This window comes from Salvia miltiorrhiza, chromosome 6 (genome assembly GCF_028751815.1).
Source record: "Salvia miltiorrhiza cultivar Shanhuang (shh) chromosome 6, IMPLAD_Smil_shh, whole genome shotgun sequence".
Taxonomy (NCBI): domain Eukaryota; kingdom Viridiplantae; phylum Streptophyta; class Magnoliopsida; order Lamiales; family Lamiaceae; genus Salvia; species Salvia miltiorrhiza.
This window is the reverse complement of record NC_080392.1, coordinates 12,999,441-13,019,722: the sequence shown is the minus strand read 5'-3', so window position 1 is coordinate 13,019,722 and position 20,282 is coordinate 12,999,441. Positions and strand designations below refer to the sequence as shown.

The 20,282-nt window shown below is 35.7% G+C and overlaps 3 protein-coding genes across 3 annotated transcripts; all 3 read left to right on the top strand.

Annotated features, from left to right (window-relative positions):
- The first annotated feature begins 6,911 nt into the window (after window positions 1-6,911).
- LOC130988807 (40S ribosomal protein S9-2-like) lies at window positions 6,912-9,381 on the top strand. Its single transcript, XM_057912772.1, has 3 exons — window positions 6,912-7,068; window positions 7,743-8,124; window positions 9,013-9,381. Exons 1-3 carry the CDS (start codon window positions 7,041-7,043, stop codon window positions 9,191-9,193), a joined length of 591 nt encoding a protein of 196 aa, XP_057768755.1. The 5' UTR covers window positions 6,912-7,040; the 3' UTR covers window positions 9,194-9,381.
- A 6,164-nt stretch (window positions 9,382-15,545) lies between these two features.
- On the top strand, window positions 15,546-17,648 carry LOC130990510 (uncharacterized). The gene is made up of 4 exons (XM_057914740.1): window positions 15,546-15,573; window positions 15,661-15,718; window positions 16,395-17,535; window positions 17,633-17,648. Exons 3-4 carry the CDS (start codon window positions 16,406-16,408, stop codon window positions 17,646-17,648), a joined length of 1,146 nt encoding a protein of 381 aa, XP_057770723.1. The 5' UTR covers window positions 15,546-15,573; window positions 15,661-15,718; window positions 16,395-16,405.
- Window positions 17,649-18,717: 1,069 nt separating this feature from the next.
- Window positions 18,718-19,751, top strand: LOC130988801 (uncharacterized). Its single transcript, XM_057912764.1, has 3 exons — window positions 18,718-18,972; window positions 19,086-19,193; window positions 19,282-19,751. The coding sequence occupies exons 1-3, from the start codon at window positions 18,733-18,735 to the stop codon at window positions 19,621-19,623; spliced, it is 690 nt and encodes a 229-aa protein (XP_057768747.1). The 5' UTR covers window positions 18,718-18,732; the 3' UTR covers window positions 19,624-19,751.
- Window positions 19,752-20,282: the final 531 nt, after the last annotated feature.

The following is a 20,282-nucleotide window of genomic DNA, read 5'->3' as shown; positions in this document are numbered from 1 at the left end:
ATCACACAGGTTACGTGGCCGTGACAGTTGTTAGTAATTTACGCGGTAGCAATACTGTTGTCAGCAATTTGCGCAGTTGCAATACCGTAGTACAATTTGCGCTAAACTTTCCTTCAGTTTTCAGGATTCCAACTTGAAACTTACAAACTGACTTCCTTCTAACTCTAACACCTAACCTTTACAACTGATGTAGGTTTACAAAGGATTTTTCAACTATGAGGACACTATTACAATAAGAATAGTGGTTATGAAGTGTGCTCGTCTCTAGGCTTAAGATACAAAGATTTGGGGCCTAGAGATAAGGGAATGTTTATAAGCTAGAACTATTGGATTAACTTATCTTGAAGATCTTGACTCTAGCTTTTAAACGCTTTGAATACGCTGAGTTCTTGAGTGTAGGTGGATGAACACTTGTAAGCTCTTAAGAATTCAAATGCGCAACATTTTCGGTAGTCTTCTCGCTTAGGTCCTTTGGGGTATTTATAGACCATCATTCAAATAGTTTCATTGGAGGCGAGCGTCTTCAAATGTGTGGTGGTTGGCTTAAGAAATAATCTTGTTGAAGTCTAAGGAGATATGTTTCTAGCATTTTGTAGATTCGGACAAGGTAATGTAGATGTGTAGCACTGCTGCTCGTACCTTCATGTCCTTTCCGCTGAAACAGTGGGATCTTCATTAAATGCCTTATCTTTAGAATTGAATACTCTGATATCCTTGTTCTCATTGATACACATGATTTTTAAATTTCAGAGGTGACTTCGCAATTGCTGAGATGTGAGTTTTATATGATTTGTTCATTAATAAAAATGTTTATTTGTAATGGTGTTGAATGCTATTCATGAGTTCAGATTTTTTAAATTTAAGTTGTTAATGGCTTGTATGCCCTGGTTATTAAAAAAATGGTGTTTGTTCATTTTAAGTTGTTTGTGGATACCGAGTGCGAAAAATTACTTACTTTTGTATGCATTGTGGAACATTTTTGTTACTGGATTTGAAATTAATTATAAATTGAAGAGTGGTATTATTTTTATATAGTGGATAAATTACATTGATCTTTGAATGAACAAATAACGGTAAACATGAGATACATACCAATGGCTCTAGCGATGTTGATATCAAGCTATGACAAAGGCAAATGGCCTTCCTAACGAGGTATATATTATTCAAATATACCATCACATATAATTTTACGGATGAATAACTTCCATTTGAATAGTCTAGAGCATGAACAAGAAGTTGAACCCAAAGAAACATCCAGATATAGTTTGGAAAACATTGTTGGAGGAAGAAACTGAGGGCTCTATGGATGTTCCTACTTTGAGTCATGACAAAGGCAAAAGGTCTTTCAAATGAGGTAGTATATATTAATAAAATGTACATTGACATATGTTTTTGCTATTACAAAATATTGATGAATAGTTTTCATATAAACAATTAAGTGCATGGTGAGAAAGTTAAACCCAAAGGAGCATCTAAAATTCGGCATGGGAGACAGATCAAATGATGATTTCACCGTGCAACGGAAGAGAGTATTAATTATAAATCCTAAAATTATCCAGTGTAGGAGAAGAGGTGTGAAGCCATTAGTTCGTAAGAAAGAACAAGAAATGTATATGACATTCCCTGTTATTAGTACACGTACTACTCCAACTGATCTCTACAACAAGGTGCCAGAGCTAATGATGCACAACAGGATGTAGTGCATGAAAGATCTGCATGAGAAGTTAGCATACTGGGTGATGGACAAGTTCAACTCACGTAGGTGCGAGTTGGAAATTATATAAAGAAGGTTGCAGAGTTAAGGTGACAAAGGACAATGTCTGTAGGATATTTGGGTTTCCAAAAGGTAAGGAGCTGATCGTGATATTCGAAAGAACTTTCAATAAAAAGTTGATGGAGCAGTGAGTTTCTTTCTTTGGCGTTGAGAGTACGGAAAAAATTAAAAAAATTGGACTGGTTTTAAGGGAGATGGTTAACAGTAAAGACACGGGTAGTTAGTTCAAGGGATACTTCATGATAGTAATTGAGTTCTCGCTCATGAAAAAGAGGAGTAATGATCGGCGTCGCGACCTAGAAGATGACATGGCAGAAGCGGGCGAAACTTGAAGGAGGATAAGGGAAAACACCAATCTCCCCTAAAAACCTAGAAAAGATCAAATCAATCCCTCTTGATAAGCTTGGACTGCGGGCAAGCCAATATAAAGAAGAAGTCTACGCACATAAAGGAGTTCGAATCCGAGAATGACTCATCACCCCCAGCCGCGTGTTGGCTTCGGCCTACACCAGAATCTTCTCATGTAAATAACAGTAGCTAGTTCTCGGCTCAACATCCACTTTTGTACTTAGTTTTAGTTGACGCCGCACCCAAAGTCAGTTTAATTTCTATTTTTATTGTTAAGCCCAGCTTTGGGCAAGACGTTATTTCGTTGTTGCATGTTTCCTATCAGAGGTGTTGATACCATTCAATTTTTCTTTTAATTGTAAGTTATTTTCATTTATTTATATGTCTTATTTAATTATTGCTTTCATTATTTACTTTATGTTTGGCTATATTTATAAGCCCGAGTTGGGCAAGATAAAACGGGTATGAACTTATAAATTGTGAGGTTCTTTTGTACTTAATAAACTACATGTGTGTTCCTGAAGTGTCAGGTTTAATTCCAAGATTTAATTTAACTTTATTAGTTAACATATCATTAATTGATTGAGTAGAATTGCATCACCAATAAATCAAGGTTATAGGGTGTGCAAGATCACTTTGTGTCTTGAGAGTATCGCGAACACGAGAGGTTGAAGTAGACTGCGCTCTATCTTTGTTAATATCAAATCTTCTCATACAAGTGCATGTGACAAGTGATAATGAGAGCAAATGTCATTGTTGATTTATAACTGGTAGACATACAAAGTAGCGAAAATTTTGACCAATGAGCGATAGAGTAAGTATACGTCGATTCGACGTCTTGACAAGGTTGTCTTTGATTATTGATTTTAGTTTGTTTAATATTTTCAATTTCTCTTTGTTTTAGTTAGTTTAGATATGTCTCTTGAGCACAAGATGTGGAAGAGTTGGGATGGACTCTAGCTTATCACTGCCACTATGCCTATTTTGGCATATGAGAATTATAAATTTATTTTTACGAAGTAGAAATGACAGTTTCGTCAACGGCCAAAATTAAAGTTTTTAGGGTACAAGTGAAATATTCCCAAGTAATATCCCTTTATATAAACATCTAGACTTCCAAACTTATCAAAATAACCTCTATGGTGAATAGAAAGCGCAAATAAACCACTGCAAATAACAAATAAAATGACATCAACATTCAACACACTAATTACAACAAGAACATAGAAGAAATAACGCTAAAATTTTTAAAAGCAACAGGAAAACAATTGTCTACTCACGGTTATCAGTTGATACATTTTTGAACCACCACCACCAACAACAAGCCTTCATTGCAACTCTATTATGCTCACTCTCTCACTTTCTATCGCACACGCTCTCGCTTGCTTTATCACGCCAGATTTCAATTACACTCATTCTCGCTCTCTCCAGAGACGGACCTATGCTTCCCGTTGTGGGGGCTCGTGCCCCCATAATTTTTTAATTTTTTTACTATATATATATTTAATTAAAATATATAATAAATAATTAATCTTTTAAACTCTCAATCCTCAATACACTTTTATACTTTATTCTCAATATCTGAAATTCCACTTTGACTATTATGTAGTATTCCTGCCCTCCACTTAAGAGTCTCACTTACTTATTTTTATTTGTCCACGAAAAAAAAAATCTCACTTCACTTTTTGAACTATTAGCTCCTACATATTATCTCCTATATTTACCTATAAATTATACTTTTATTTTAATTTTTAATTAATAATGTACATTTATTTCTTTTTTTTTTGTATTAACACTACCCTATAATTGTACATTAATTCTACTTACAACAATTTTAATAATTTTATTAAAATTCATGTCCTGCAAACGATGAGACTTTTTTTCGCAAACGAATGAAGTAATTTTTGTAATGTATTTTATATTGATAGTTATTTTGTGCCCCCACAATAAAAAAATTTCTGGATCCGTCCCTGTCTCTCTCACTTTGTTTCTCAATCGCGTAGCTTGGAGAGAGAAAGAAATTGAAAAATAAAATTGGAAAGAGGGAGAATGTTTACTTAACTATGTTAATTTCACACAACAACAACGACGTTTCCTTTTTAAGTTGGATGACATCATTTTATTTCACCGTCCGGTGTGTCATTTTCAACGTGACGATGTCCACGCCATATTTAAATTGGAAAAAATTGGGGATCAGACCTAAATTAGAAAACAATAAAAGGTTATATATCCTGAGGGGAAAAAAAAAATCTCAAATGTAGTTCCTCAATTTCTGAAAACGTGGCATTACAGGCAATTAACCCCATTTTTTAAATTTCAAGTTCAATATTTTCAAAAGACAATTTTCCTATAATTCGATTTGATCATAGGAGCTTTTGCAAAAAAAAAAAAATAGCACAAAAAATTATAATTTGATGTCAATAATTTGAAAAGCTCTATAAGCATTATTGAAAAAAAAAATAGATAATATGATAAAATAATATATAGAGTATTCTTTGAGTTTGAAAATGAATTTGATTATTGAAATTTAATTATTTTTTAATGCTTCCCCCGTCTACCAAAAATATGACACTTTTGGCTTTTGGTGGACACATGTTTTAATAAAATGAGTGGTGATTTTTATGTAGTGAAAAAATGGTCCCACTAAAATTTAAAATGAGTGGTTGAAATTGAATTAAAGAGGATTTTTTTATAAATGAAAGGTGTTTTTAAAGATAAAAGATAAGAAAAAATGGTGGAGTCGTGTCTTAAAATGAAAAGTATCATAATTTTTTGAACACCCAACATAACAAAAATATTATACTCCTTTTTATGGACAAATAGAGTATGACTTTTACTGAAAAACGAGTCCAACTTTGGTGTGAAAAGTTGCTGAAGGCCAGAGGGAATTAATTCCGTTGAACCCTACTAGTATCTTATAAAGTTGTAAAAATATTTGGTCACTAACCGTGTTTTTAGTAAACATGAGTATCTAAAGAATATTTTTATAAATGTGTACTTTTATCATCAAAAGTGAGTATTTAAAGTTTCACCATTTCAACGAAAACTTTCGAATTCACAAGTCTTACTTTGTTTCCCAAAATGAAAAAGATTTATCTTTAAAATTCTAAAACTATAATGATGTGTTCTCTTATGAAAACGTCATTTACGTGAAGATGTTTGATGGAGGTGGTTTTAGATTGGTGGCCTTTTTCTTTATGGAAATTGAGGGATACTCGATGTTGATTTTTTATTTGAGGAAATTTGGGGAACTATTAGGACTTGCAGACTGATTTTAAATGTGAACTACACAAGTCTATCGTCGGGAAATATTAGAGGGAGATGAATTGGGAGGAGGAACCAGAAAATCCACTGACAACTCGAATTGAATTCAGAAGATTGGAAGAACGAAGGCTACCAAAATGAACCGCGAATTGCCCATAATCTTTTGGGAGATTTCAAGAAATTTCGAATGAGAATTTGGATCCGAATCGAGGAAACATTATCGGAAAAGAAGATAATATCAACGCCTTAACTTAATTTGTTGTTGAGTTTGATTTGAATCTCAATATTCTCACAACAAATTGGTGTCAAATATTTTCACAGAAGACGCTAGTTGTTGAATCGAGTTTGAATCTCAACAACAAATTTGTAAAAGAATGAATAAATCGAGCTAACAAAATCGAAAGAGCTTGAGGAGTATTGAATGTAGAGAAAGATAAGAGTGAATTATGATTTTTGTGACTTGAATTTCTTGTTGGTTCAAATATGACTAGCGATGTTTTAAATTTGCAAAAGTAAATAGATTATTTATAGTTATGTATGGGCATGTATAATTGGTCTTACATATAATTCGTATATTATATTTGAGTTTTTTTCTTATAAAAACGGGACACTTAATTCCATCCTCATTAATGCTTTAGGATTACATTCAATTAAGATTCATCAATGTTTAATTCAAAAAAAGATTCATCGATGTTTACTTTAAATATTTATTCCAAATCAAAAAAATAAATAAATTAAAATGGTGCCATGGAAGCGCGGTGGTTCCATAACCCACATGTCGAAATTTGGTTCTGATAGTTTATTAGGAGACGTTTACTTTGAAGGATTAACATTAAGGGTGCGTTCTCTTTGATTATAAATTTATCATGGGAAAAGAAGATATAAACAAAATTTCACCCTTTAAATCCTTACTTTTTCCCCCCTCATTTCTTACAAAATAAGATTTGACCCTTACTCATTCCTCATTTTCACTACAAAGGATGGATAATATTATGACACCAAAAATGGAAGGATAATATTATCCTTATTTTGTAGTGAAATTGAGGAATGAGTAATGGTCAAATCTATTTTATAGGAAATGAGGGAAAACAAATGAAGAATTTAAAAGGTGAAATTTTGTTTATCCCTCATTTTCCAATGATAAATTTGCAACCAAAGAGAACACGCACCCTAATAGATAAAAATAGTAAAATTAATTTCTTGTTTACTTAACTTAATTGTAAGTTTGGATATCCCAAGTCTCTTCATTATTTATATCATTTAAGTTAATTTTGCTTGATTTTTATCTCATATTAAAGGGTGAGATTGAAGAAATCTTACTCTTGAAAATAAAAATATTTAATAATGGATCTTATTAATTATGCAAAGTAAACTATCTTAAAAAAAAATTATGCCACATTTTTTTTTTGGTATTGGTTTGGGTTCGTTGCAGGTGCAAGCCTGCAATAGACAACGAGTATGTGACTTGTTAGGCCCAATAAGAAGACAGAGAGGGTTAAAGCCCATAATCATTAATAAACAGAACCCAGCTAAAACCCGTTCTTATAGGAGCCCAAATTAAACACTACAAGAATGGCTTAGGGTTTTGTTCACATATTTAACAGATTCTCCTCTGCAAAAACTTCCGACTTCTTCAGCTGCGTAGCTTCTTACAATGGTGCACGTTAGTTTCTACCGCAACTGTAAGCTTCTTTCTTTATACGATCTCTGTCATTTGGTATTTATAAGTTCTCCTGTATCCGTATACGCATCTTGTGTGCTTTTGCTCGTTTTGTGTGAGGTAAATTGGGCGCTGATAAGCTCTATCTATTAAGGCATTTTCTTTCTTCTTCAGTTTCTCTAGTCTGTAACTGTTTTTGGATTTGGTACTAAGCTTTAGGATTTGAGTTTGGGATCGAGGTCAGATTGTTTCTTATGTTCGATGTGGTTATTTATGTGCATTTTACATTAGTTTATGTTATGATGTTTAGTAATTGAGGATTGATTCGAGATGTTCAATTTTGAATTTCTGTGAATGCCTCCAAATATATGGACTTACAGTTGTTTTGATTTTTGGCACCACCGGGTAGTTGTCGGCGAATTAATGCCATTGTTTCTAGCTGAAGAGGCAATTGTGTCATTTAATACATAACATTTTAGGCGTCCACCTTTAGCATTGAGGCAATTGACGTTTGTGTGTTTGGAGGCAGATTTTTTAGTTAATTTGCAAAGACATAATTGATTGAAAGAATTGTGTATTTAGGTGCAATTATGCCTTTCATTTGTTTTGTTATTCTTAATTAAGTAGTAGTCTTTTGATTCTTAATTAAATAGTAGTGGTATGCTATAAGATTATTTATGGCCAATTTTGATGCAGATGGTAAGACATTCAAGAAGCCTCGTCGGCCTTATGAGAAGGAACGATTGGATGCAGAGCTGAAGCTTGTTGGAGAGTATGGGCTCAGGTGCAAGAGGGAGCTGTGGAGGGTTCAATACGCGTTGAGTCGCATCCGTAACAATGCTAGGAATCTTCTCACCCTTGATGAAAAGGATCCCCGCCGAATCTTTGAAGGTGAGGCCCTTCTTCGCAGGATGAATAGGTATGGCCTTTTGGATGAAAGCCAAAACAAGCTCGATTACGTGCTGTCCCTCACTGTGGAGAACTTTCTTGAACGCCGCCTTCAGACCCTTGTGTTCAAGGCTGGAATGGCCAAATCCATCCATCACGCCCGTGTGCTCATAAGGCAAAGGCATATTAGGTATATTTTCTAGCTGAGTTACTTTGTTTGTAGAATTGTGGTGGTTATTTATCTACTTGTAGTTGCTTTATTAAATTTGGAATGAGGATTAAAGCATAAATTATCATGAGCTGAGGAATATCTTATGTTGGAATGATTTAGAGGGTGTTTGGCTAAGCTTATTTGAAGAGCTTATAGGCTCTTGGAGCTTATAAGATGTAGTTTCTTAAGATCTTATAAGTTGTCAAAGTGTTTGGATAATTGAGCTTATAAGAGAGAAAATTTTTGTTAGAGAGAGAAAATCGAAAAGAAATGAAATTAGAATGCTATATAATGAAAATAAAAACTTATAGGTGAGTTATTTTTGTAAAATGAGTGTTGCTTATAAGAAAATAGGAAAATAAGTTGGGGTAGAGGAACTTATTTTTGTGGGAGCTTATAAGCCCTTAGAGCTTAATTTTACAACTTATAAGCTCTTTAGGAGCTTATTTTGCCAAACACTTTGAAGGAGTTTATAAGCTCAGCCAAACACCCTCTTACTATCAATAGTGCCAAGGTATACTTTCGTGAAAGATAAACAACTTTTGTATTTGGTGTCAATGCTTATCGTGTTTGTGCATTTTCTTGGTAATACCTTCATACATATCAAACCGTATCACATTTATGAATTTTCTTTGTAATATTGAACCTTCTATACAGTTGTGCGTTTTTCGTGTCAGTATCTTCGTATATATTAAACCTTTCAACTGGCTTGCATGCATATAACAAAAGGTTGTTTGTTTGGGATCCATTTTTCTGTTTGAGATATTTTTCCCTAGTCAGTGTATCTTGTGTGCTATAGCACGAATTTTGTATAATATTATGGCTATAAAGGTGATTTAATATTGTTGTTTCCTTGTATAATATTAGGGTGGGAAGACAGGTGGTTAACGTGCCATCCTTCCTGGTGAGAGTCGATTCACAGAAGCATATCGACTTCTCTCTTACTAGTCCCTTTGGTGGTGGCCGTGCTGGTAGAGTCAAACGAAAGAACCAGAAAGCTGCTGCAAAGAAGGCTGGTGGTGCTGATGAAGAAGAGGATGAAGAATAAGCATTTTTTTGTCACACCTTAGCTGTAACGGTTCATTGCTCTTTCAAAAATGAATATCTTTTGTTTTGCTTTTTGAGGCTCCAACTCGCTGTTTCTATCACTTTTGTTTAGTATGAGATTATAACCGACGATTTTGTGGTTTAAGTTGCAAGAATGAATGAATAGGATGTTTCCATTTGACGTTTTAATTTTTTTTTGGGACGCTCTCTCAATGCGTGATAGACTGGTATGCAGTGAATATCAATTAGTTAACTAGTTAACTTGCATCCTCTATCCATGAAAATTTGTAGTTTTATTTAGGGTTAATTTGTTTTAAATTCATAAATTTTAGGGTAAATATCATATTAAACCTTAAACTATTTCCACTTTATCAAAAATATCCTAAAAGTTTCCAAATGCTCTCTAAACCCTCAAAGTATCATAGTTTTATCAAATATATCCCGCATTTATTTTTCGATCATCAGAAATATGACGTGGCTGATCGGATGACACTGTGTAATTTAAATTCTATTTTTTTTAATCCATATCATTTTATATTAATACATGTCATCCATACTTTTCATCTCTCTCTCTACATTTCCACTCCCCTATCTCTACCGTCTCCCTCTCTCTACTGTATCTCTCTCTCTCTCTCTCTCTTTATGAGAAACACATACTCCTTACCAACCGCCGTCGCCTCCCTCTAGTGCTGCAGCACCAGCCGCCGGCGAAGCCGCGACCACCCCCACTGCAGATGCCACGACAACGGTGTCGTCTCCTCTCGCCCCCTCATTCTCTCTCTCTGTCCTTCACAGAACACGCACCTACCCCCACCGCTGTCTCACTCTGTTCACTGGCGGATAGTACTGCCGCCGTCTCCCTCGTCTCCGACGACCGCAGCAAGGACGTGACCGTCGCCTCCCACTCTATCCTTCCATCTCCTCTCCCCGCTCTGGTCGGAATGGCGGCTCTGCCGCAGCCCAAACCCTAAGCCCCAATTCCAGACCCCACTTCCTATCCCCCTTCAATTTTCGGTGAACGCACGGCCGAAAAGCTGCCGCCACCGAGCCTTAGGTCCTCAGTCTCCCTCTTCCCTTCTCTCAATCGAACGGCAACCCAAGTCACTGCCGACTTCGTCTCTGCCCTCACTCAGACGGACCGACGACGAAGAATCGCCGCCACCGTTGTCGTGGCATCTGACACGATTTTCTATTTGTTCTCATTTGTAAATCATTAGCAGCTTATTGCATAAGCAATTACAAAGTTCATAGATGAATGTATGATATGTGTTTTTCTTTGTTTGGTGTAGTTGGAATTTTCAAAATGAGATGCAATGATAGACATTAAGCTTATGCTGAAAGGAGACAATAAAATGAACTTGTATGAGCTTGAGTGTCAAACCTTGATGGAAGACTTGCCGGAAATTGGATATAAAAAAGACGGTAGAGACAGGGGAAGAGGAAATCTAGAGAGAGTGGGGGAAAGTATGGATGACATGGATTAAAAAATAGAATATAAAATGGCATGGATTAAAAAAAATATAATTTAAATTATACAGTGTCATCCGGCGAGCTCCGTCATATTTCTGGTGACTGGAAAATAGATGTGGGATATATTTGATAAAATTGTAATACTTTGAGGGTTTAGAGAGCATTTGGAAATTTTCAGGGTATTTTTGATAAAGTGTGAATAGTTTAAGGTTTAATATGATTTTTACCATAAATTTTATGCAATTTTTGTTTTTTCTCAAAATAAATACGTTTTGATCTACATAAACTAACTTTTATACTTTTTGGAATTTCTCATAAAAGTACTTTTTTTTTGGAAAGCATTAGAGTTTGTGTATTTAGAACAATTTTGTATTTATTTAAAAATAAAAATAAAAAATTGTGTAAAGTTTGTGGATTTTAAACAAATTAACCTTTTTTGGGTAGGGGTAAATAAAAAGTTCATGTATTTAGAACGAAATTTTATTTATTTCAGAAAAATCAGAAATTGTATAAAGTTTGTGAATTTAAAACAAACTAGTTGGTAACTCATCGAAAATCGACGGGGATCTATTAAAACATAAATTTTTGTAATTATTCAATACATTTTTTATTTGAAGAATTTTTTTCACTAAAATAAAACATTTAATGAATATGTTTTTAAGTAAAAGATGTGATATTTATTTGAAATTGATTTAAATTATAGGGTAAATATCATATTAAACCTTGAACTATATCCGCTATATCAAAAATACCTTGAAACTTTTGAAATGCTCTCTAAACCCTCAAAGTATCAGGGTTTTATCAAATATATCCCACATCTATTTTCCGGCCACTAGAAATGTGACGTGGCTCGCCGGATGCCACAGTGTTTTAAATTCTATTTTTTTAAATCCATATCATTTTTTATTCTCTTTTTTTTTTAATCCATGTCATTCTTTTATTCTCTTTTATTCTGAAAATTAAAATACACGACGGTTCTCTTTTATTCTCATTTACCAAACTCACGCACACACCCAGTACGGAGCTCATCTCCTTCCCTTCTCTCGGTTCTGCCGCCGCCGCTTGAGGTCGGCGAATGCTCGGCGCGAACCGGCGTCGTCCGCTTCCACGCCGACGTCTCTCTGCTTGAGCCGACGTCTCTTCTTCTTCTCCATCGCTGAAACACACCCGCACACATCTCTCGTCTCTTTTGCTCTCGATCGCTGTCGCGCCGCGCTACCACGCCTGGAACCACCGTCACCCCGACGTCACCGCTACTGAAGCAACGCCGCTGCCCGGAGCTGCTGCTGCTTCGCCCGGAGTCGAGGTCGCCGCCCCCTGAAACGCCGCGTGGGGCTGCTACCACCGCCTCAAATCGGCGGGTTGACCGCCCTGCTGGAGGAGCGCCGCCGTCGGCCGCTACTATTGGCAGCAAGAGCTCCGGCCGTGTATTTTAATTTCCTAGAATAAAAGAGAATTCACATTCCGATTAATTAATCGTGCAGAGTCCCCAAGATATCTTCATCCTTGTACAAATGGTACTCTTTTTTCGCCTAATTTGATTTGCGTCCCACCATACTCAGCTGCGATTTTGGAAGGGAGGACTAATTTCTCTACCAGCACTGTTCAGGGTTGGGATTAAGCGTTTCGCCATTTCGATTAATCAGAATAAAAGAGAATATAAAAGAATGACATGGATTAAAAAAAAAGAATAAAAAAATGACATGGATTAAAAAAAATAAAATTTAAATTACACTATGGCATCTGGAGAGCCACATCACATTTTTGGTGACCAAAAAAGAGATGCGAGATATATTTGACAAAACCCTGATACTTTTAGGGTTTACAGAGCATTTCGAAAGTTTCAGGGTATAGTTTAAGGTTTAATATGATATTTACCTTAAATTAAATGTCTATGTAAGCATAATTTTGATCCAAAAAATATTAAAAGAGAAGTTGCAACAATTATTTGAAACGTGATTTGAAGTCATAAATCAGGCCTATCACGTACGAAGATATCAAATGTTAAATTCCAGCAAAAGACTGAGAGACAAAAAAAATACTCACTATCTTCAACTCGTCAGTATAAGAATCTCTCTCCTTTCCAGTATTCTAGTGGTCTCATCCTAATTTTTTTTTTGCTTCATTTCACTTCAGTTTCAAATATTGTACCAACCTCTGCAGTATCAATCAGCACATACCAAATCAGCCAAGCAAAAAATATTGACAGTATATTTTAATTTTACTCAGAGGTGATCGCATAATTAAACACATGCAAAGTTTTTCCTCATGAGATGTGCATCTCTTTATCACCTGCTACTCTTTTTCCTCTCTTCTGCTTAGCACATCATGCACCTGAAATATAGAACACATGCTTGTAGTTGGAACCAGTATTTAAAAAAATAAGAAAAAAAATATTTTAAATAATATTAATAATGACTTAAAACTTCTAAAGATTGAATAAAATATTAAATTTGCATTTACCTCACAATCTATTGAAAATTTCATCATACACCATGTTAGTTAAATAAGAATTAATGAGAATTGAGGAAAATTGGAATAGAGTAATTATACGATGCCACGTAGGATAGAATTTATTTTGCTTATATATATATATATATATATATATATATATATAGATGGAACCAGTAATTAAAAAAATAAGAAAAAAAAATATTTTAAATAATATTAATAATGACTTAAAACTTCTAAAGATTGAATAAAATATTAAATTTGCATTTACCTCACAATTTATTGAAAATTTCATTATACATCATGTTAGTTAAATAAGAATTAATGAGAATTGAGAAAAATTGGAATAGAATAATCATACGATGCCACGTAGGATAGAATTTATTTTGCTTATATATATATATATATATATATATATATATATATATATATATATATATATATAGATATAGAGGGAGAAGTTCAATTGTGAAGCATAAATGTTGTGAGAATTGAGAATTGATCTTAAGCGTTAATTTGTATAGATCGGACGGTCCATGCTTCATATAATATTAGACGTCCATTAACTAATTGAGGTTAGTTTAGTCTTTCAACTATTTCCAGTACATGGTAATTCCCCCTAATAATCGCAACAATATAACTCTCGTTTGGAAAGATATGATTAATTAATCAGCTGGTTTCATTCTTTACGTTACTAATAGTAGAAAACTGAAACATAATTATTCACACAAATTCATTACAATAGAGTCGCCATCAGCAAGTGATATAATTTCAATCATGAAGTTTCAATAGAGTTGTACTACACAATAATTTTGGAACTTTATTCGTGTAAGTTCATTATAATTTTGAAGATGTTCATTATAATATCGTGTAAGTTCAGTTAGCACTTCACATTCACCTGCAAAATATTAAGTTTTTACGTCACCAATATAAAACTTGGATATTCAAAATAACTATTTATATTCCAGTCTCGTCGAACCTGGTTCATATTTTGTTGAACTTATCCATTACTGTAATGAACTTTAATGGATTTTTATAACTTATTTTATAGTGTAATGACTAATCGAATAAGAGCTTAAGTGGGCTCACTTCGCCGGCTCATTTCTGCGCCCACCGGCCACTAGGCCGTGAGCCGTCAACACGAAGTCGTTCCTTGATCTTTAGGCTACCACTATCACGAATCGAAAAGCCAAAATACTATCTCCATCTCCCCAACCAACGACCGCAACATCCTTCGGCAACCAACAGCGTATTCCCAATGTAGCAACCGGCCGATTTGCGGCGTCTGTTTCTCTCTCTCCCTACTGTAACGGAGAGCCGAGAAACCACCATCGTGTAGTCCATTCTTCCACGCACATAGACAGCTAAGCCAAGAGCCTCCATGGCCGAACACCATCGCGAAACAACGACCGAAAAACCACTCGGCAAGCAACATAACAATCTGCAACGAACTTATTGATTCAGTTTATTGAACGTTGTATCATGAAACAATAATCCTAAGGGCTGATTATTTTATATTCGAAATAACTATTTATATTCCAGTCTCGTCGAACCTGGTTCATATTTTGTTGAACTTATCCATTACTGTAATGAACTTTAATGCGTTCCATGGTTTACTTAGAGCTGATTGATTTATATTCAAGAAGGTACCTCCATCATTAGTGCGTTCTATGGTTTCCTTCATTGAAAATCAGAATTCGACGAACTAGGTAAATTTGAGAGTGAAACCTAGAGGAATGAAATTCGTGGAGATATTCAAAGAAATAGATTCGTCGAAATCTGTTAATCAACTCCCTAAACATTGAAAGAGCGAAAATGGTGGGATTTGATGAAACTTTCCGAAATCTTACTCAACTAAAAAGACATTTATCTCCTTTTCGATCAGAATATTAATTTCCATATTGATACAAAATAAATTAAACCATTTAATTCCTTAAATCTAGTGCGTTGGATCAAATAGATTGAATGGTATAGATTTGTTCTGAATTCTTAATGTAAGGGGTTCTTTTCTATTGAATTGAACCCTATATATATATCACTACAAAAAAGCGCCGATTTACTGGCAGGATTTACCGGCGACAGCCTCGCCGCCGGCGATTACCGGCGGCTTTCCGACGGCGGAGCTGCCGACCCGTAGTTTTTGAATATATGGCGTTGATACCGGCGGCAACGTCACCGCCGGTGATCACCGGCGGCATAGCGGCCGGTAAATATTCAGGCCGCCGGGAATTTGTTTTTTTAATTTTATTTTTTACTATTTAACAAATAGCGGCGGTAAGATTGCCGCCGGTAAAAAGAGTGCGGGTCGGGCTTCAGCAGCGGTAATGGGCCGCCGCTAATTTTAAAGCCCAAAATCAGGTGCCCTAACCCTCTCTCCTCCAGAACAGATCCCCCCCTTGCTCCTCCCTCCTGCCCCCCCTGCTGCTGCCGTCGCCGGTCGCCGCCGTCGCCTCCGTCAAGGTAAGCCCCTCCTTTCCTTCTCTCTCTCTGTCTCTCTCTCTCTCTCACCCTCTCATCCTCTCTTCATCTTTCTCCTCCTAATTGCAGGCCAATCCTGCCGTCTCACCGCTCCTGCCACCGCACGGTTCCGCCGTCGACTCCTACGGTACACTTTCGTTTTTAATAGACTTTTATTTATTTGTTTATTTATTTATTATTTATTTGTTTGATTAAAATTAACATAATTCTAATTACTTTATAGGATGTTTAAAGTATGATTAATTGAAATTAATTTGGTAATTAGATTAATTTTGAATTGATTTAACTATAATTACTTTATTGGATGTTTAAAGTATGATTAATTGAAATTAATTTGGTAATTAGATTAATTATGAATTGATTTAACTATAGTTACTTTATAGGATGTTTAAAGTATGATTAATTGAAATTAATTTGTTAATTAGATTAATTTTAAATTGATTTTCTGTTTTGGATGAAATGATATGTTATTATATATTGTGGGATAGATTTAATCAATTTCTTAAGGATCTTCTCCCTTTGGGATAGAAATTGATTATTTCTTAAGGATCTTCTCCCAACAAATGATTGTGTTTGCTTTTATTACCTTATTTTTTTTATTGTTTTATATGTTATTTTATTATTGTTTCGACATTGGGGGGCCGGGTAGACCTAGTATAGATTTAGTAAATTAGGACCACTATGGTCACTATAGTTGCTGGTAGAGTCGAGCACTTGGTAATTAGGATAGTGGGGTTATGCTGTTGAAATTTTCTTAGATTCAAGTAATTTATTGTATTTGATTTATTTTTATTTTCAATTAGAATTTGCAAGAATGAGTGATAATCGATCGTGGATGTACGCGAGATACAATGATCGTGCTGCATTTGAAACGGGACTTGAGAGTTTCCTCGAGTTTGCGATAAATCAAACAGCGTATATAGATGGAATTGGTAACATTAGGTGCCCGTGTAGGAAGTGTAAGAATAAAGTATTTGCATCTGTACCTACAGTCAGAGAACATGTTACTAGGCGTGGATTTGTCCACAATTACACGAACTGGTGTTATCAAGGGGAAGCACCAGTGTATATGCCAGCAGAACATACTATAATGGATGAGGATGATGGGTCATACAGTAATTACCAAAGGATGGTGCATGATCATGCTGGACCTAGTAATTATCAAGATCCTCCAAATCTTGAGGAGCCGCCTAATCCTGACGCTCAACAAATTTATGACATGTTGAACGCAGCCGATAGTCCTCTATACCCAGACTGTGATACTTACTCACAGTTATCCTGGATGACACAGATGATAAGCATAAAGGTTGAAAATCACATGTCAGAGAGATGTTTTAATCAGATATCTGAGATGGTTCAAAAGGCTTTACCGAAGGATAACAACTGCCCTGACAGCTTTTACAGTACGAAGAGAAATCTGCGCGGGTTGGGTTTGCCAGTAGAGAAGATTGATTGTTGCGTTAATAACTGCATGTTGTATTGGGGGGACGACAGTGAGCTAGAGAGTTGTAATTTTTATGGTGCATCACGATATAAGGAGAACTTGCGTGCATCTGGAAGCCGCCGAAAGAAACGTGTGGCCGCCAAACAGATGCACTACTTTCCTTTGACGCCCCGACTGCAAAGGTTGTTTGCATCTGCGGCAACAGCCGAAAATATGCGATGGCATGCGACTTCAATAGAAGATGGGATCATGCGCCACCCAGCAGACTCTCCGGCATGGAAACACTTGAATTCAGTATATCCTGGATTCGCCGAGGAGATAAGAAATGTGAGATTAGGCCTCTCTACAGATGGTTTTGCCCCATTTGCACAATCAGGGCGTCAATATTCTTCTTGGCCGGTCATTGTCACACCGTATAACTTGCCTCCGTGGTTGTGCATGAAAGAACAATTCATGTTCCTTACTGTCCTCGTGCCTGGGCCATCTAACCCAAAGATGAAGTTGGACGTTTTCTTACAGCCACTGATACAAGAGTTGAAATATTTGTGGGAGGTTGGTGTGAACACTTATGACATATCGTTGCAGAAAAATTTTCAGATGCGGGCAGCTCTAATATGGACTATTAGTGATTTTCCAGCGTATGCTATGTTGTCTGGGTGGGGTACAGCTGGGAAATTGGCATGTCCACACTGTATGGAGAATACAGACGCATTTACACTAACGAAGAGTGGTAAACAATCGTGGTTTGACAATCATCGGAAGTTCTTACCTCGTGACCATGTGTTTAGGAGAAATAAGACTTCATTCTTGAAGAATAAGACATGCAATGTGGGTCCACCAGAACACAGATCCGGAATAGAAATCTTGAATCAAATTGAGGGGTTGAGCTTCGTGAAGGTTACCGAAGACTTCGATAACAGGAACGCTCAACTTGCAAAATATGAACATGTTGGGTGGAAGAAGAAAATCATATTTTGGGATCTTCCCTATTGGAAGGACCTTTTGATTCGACATAATCTGGATGTCATGCACATTGAAAAAAATGTGTTTGATAATGTGTTTAATACCGTCCTCAATGTGAAGGGGAAGACAAAAGATACCGAAAAGTCGAGAGAAGAATTGAACATCTTCTGTCGATGGCCTGAATTGAAGAAAGTGGATGGATCCCGACTGTATCCAAAAGCATGTTATACGCTTGAAAGGGATGAAAAAAAAATCTTACTTCAATGGATCAAGAGTCTTAAGTTTCCCGATGGGTAATATAACATTTTAACAATATATAATGCTAAATTTATATATAGTAGAAATTCATTTACCTTGAATTCCTCAAAATACAACTCCTGCACCGTTGGCGGAGTTAACTCGGGGGGAAGATACGCTCAAATTTGCATAGAGTAACTGATATCTTCTCATTGAGTATTCCCATATCGTGTATTGAGATATTGCGGGCTGTTAATTCTCTAAAGAAACAATTTAACTCTGTAATTGCCTCCCAAACATTCTTAGGAAGAAGTTCTTTAAAGGCTGCAGGTAGCAGTAATTGCATGAACACGTGACAGTCGTGGCTTTTCATGTTATGTATCTTCAGAGCGTTCAAATCAACGCATCTACTAATATTTATATTCAACAGAAAGAGTTTACTTGGAACCCTGATGATGAGGCTGATGTGAAAAAACCGCAAAAGGTACAGTGACAACATGAGCGAGTATAAGAGACAGCTCAAGCAGAAGACCGAGGCAGGGGAGATCATGGAGACACCGCTGGGCATGTCCGACACCTTTTGGACGGGACTCAAGGCATACTGGGATCAAGATGAGGTTAAGGCCATTTCTAGGCGCGCACGTGAGAATCGATACTCTGAGCCCGATGGAGTTGGTACAGGGATCAGTCGGCACGTTGGAGGGTCTCAGTCGAGTCGTATTCTGCAGCAGAGTCTGGTTAGTAATTATCGATTAAGTATTTATCTAATAAATATAAATATTAATATATATATATATATATATATATATATATATATTACCTTATTTTTCTTATATAAATGCATGAACAGCTCGTGGATGGTGAAGTCCCCCCAACTGCATCTAACTACAGCACTTTCCTCCGCCTACACATGTACGCAGATGGAACTTTTGTGTCAGAAAAGGATGCCAACCTTGATGTAAATGTTTAAGTTTGAACAAATATTAGTAATACATAGTAAAATGTATTTATTTTATAATAATTGTGTATTGTTATGTATGAATTAGGCGGAGATTCATCGTGTTGCTGCTGAGACAGGACGAGAGGACCGACTCGATGAGGTCTACTTGGAGCTCGTACGTCCCGGTAGGTCACGACTGTACGGCACTGGAAGTGACGGTGTGAGCCAGTTCAGTAGGGGGTCTACCAACAGTACATGCTCTTTCCAGATGTCTCAGCGGATGTATGAGACTCGGATCTCCACACTGGAGGAGCGTCTCCAAAAGGCTGAGGAGGATAGGGCGGCCCAAGAAGCAGCACGTGAGGCCGAACAAGCAGCACGTGAGGCCCTTGAGCAGCGGATGAGTCAGTTCGAGGAGATACTGAGGCGGTCGGGTCAGCTACCTTGAGCATCACTTCTATGTATCTATATCATGTTGAACTTTTTTTTTTATGTTATGTTTCTGAACAAACACAATTACACTTGAACTTTGTTTAACATTTGTGTTTTGTTGAACAATTTAATTGTTTTATGTTTTCAAATCGTTCTATTTATTGTGAGTGAATTCAAGGTATGCAAATGAATTCAAAATACATTATAATTACAAAATGAAAATACTTATTTTCTATAACGTAGATTGATAAACAAAAATTAATAACATATTGATTAATAAATAGATATATTGTTTCGACATAAAAATAAAGACATATATGCAAATGAATTCAAAAATACATTAAAACTATCAAATTAAAATACTTATGATTAATAAACTATATTGATAAAAAAAATTAAAAAAATAAAATAAAAAAAAAATTTAAAAAAAATTAAAAAAAAATAAAAAAATAAATATTTATTTGCCATAAAAATACGGGCGGCACGAGACTGGTCCGTAATTAACATTACTTGGATATAATCTCCTCATATTCAAATGTTATGAATATATGATATATATTGTATATTGAAATAGCCTTTAAATGATTTAATAGGCAATAGATATATCAATTATACGAGTGTTATCTACTGGAGACAATTCAAAAGGAACTTCAAGGTTAAGCGTGCTTGACTTAG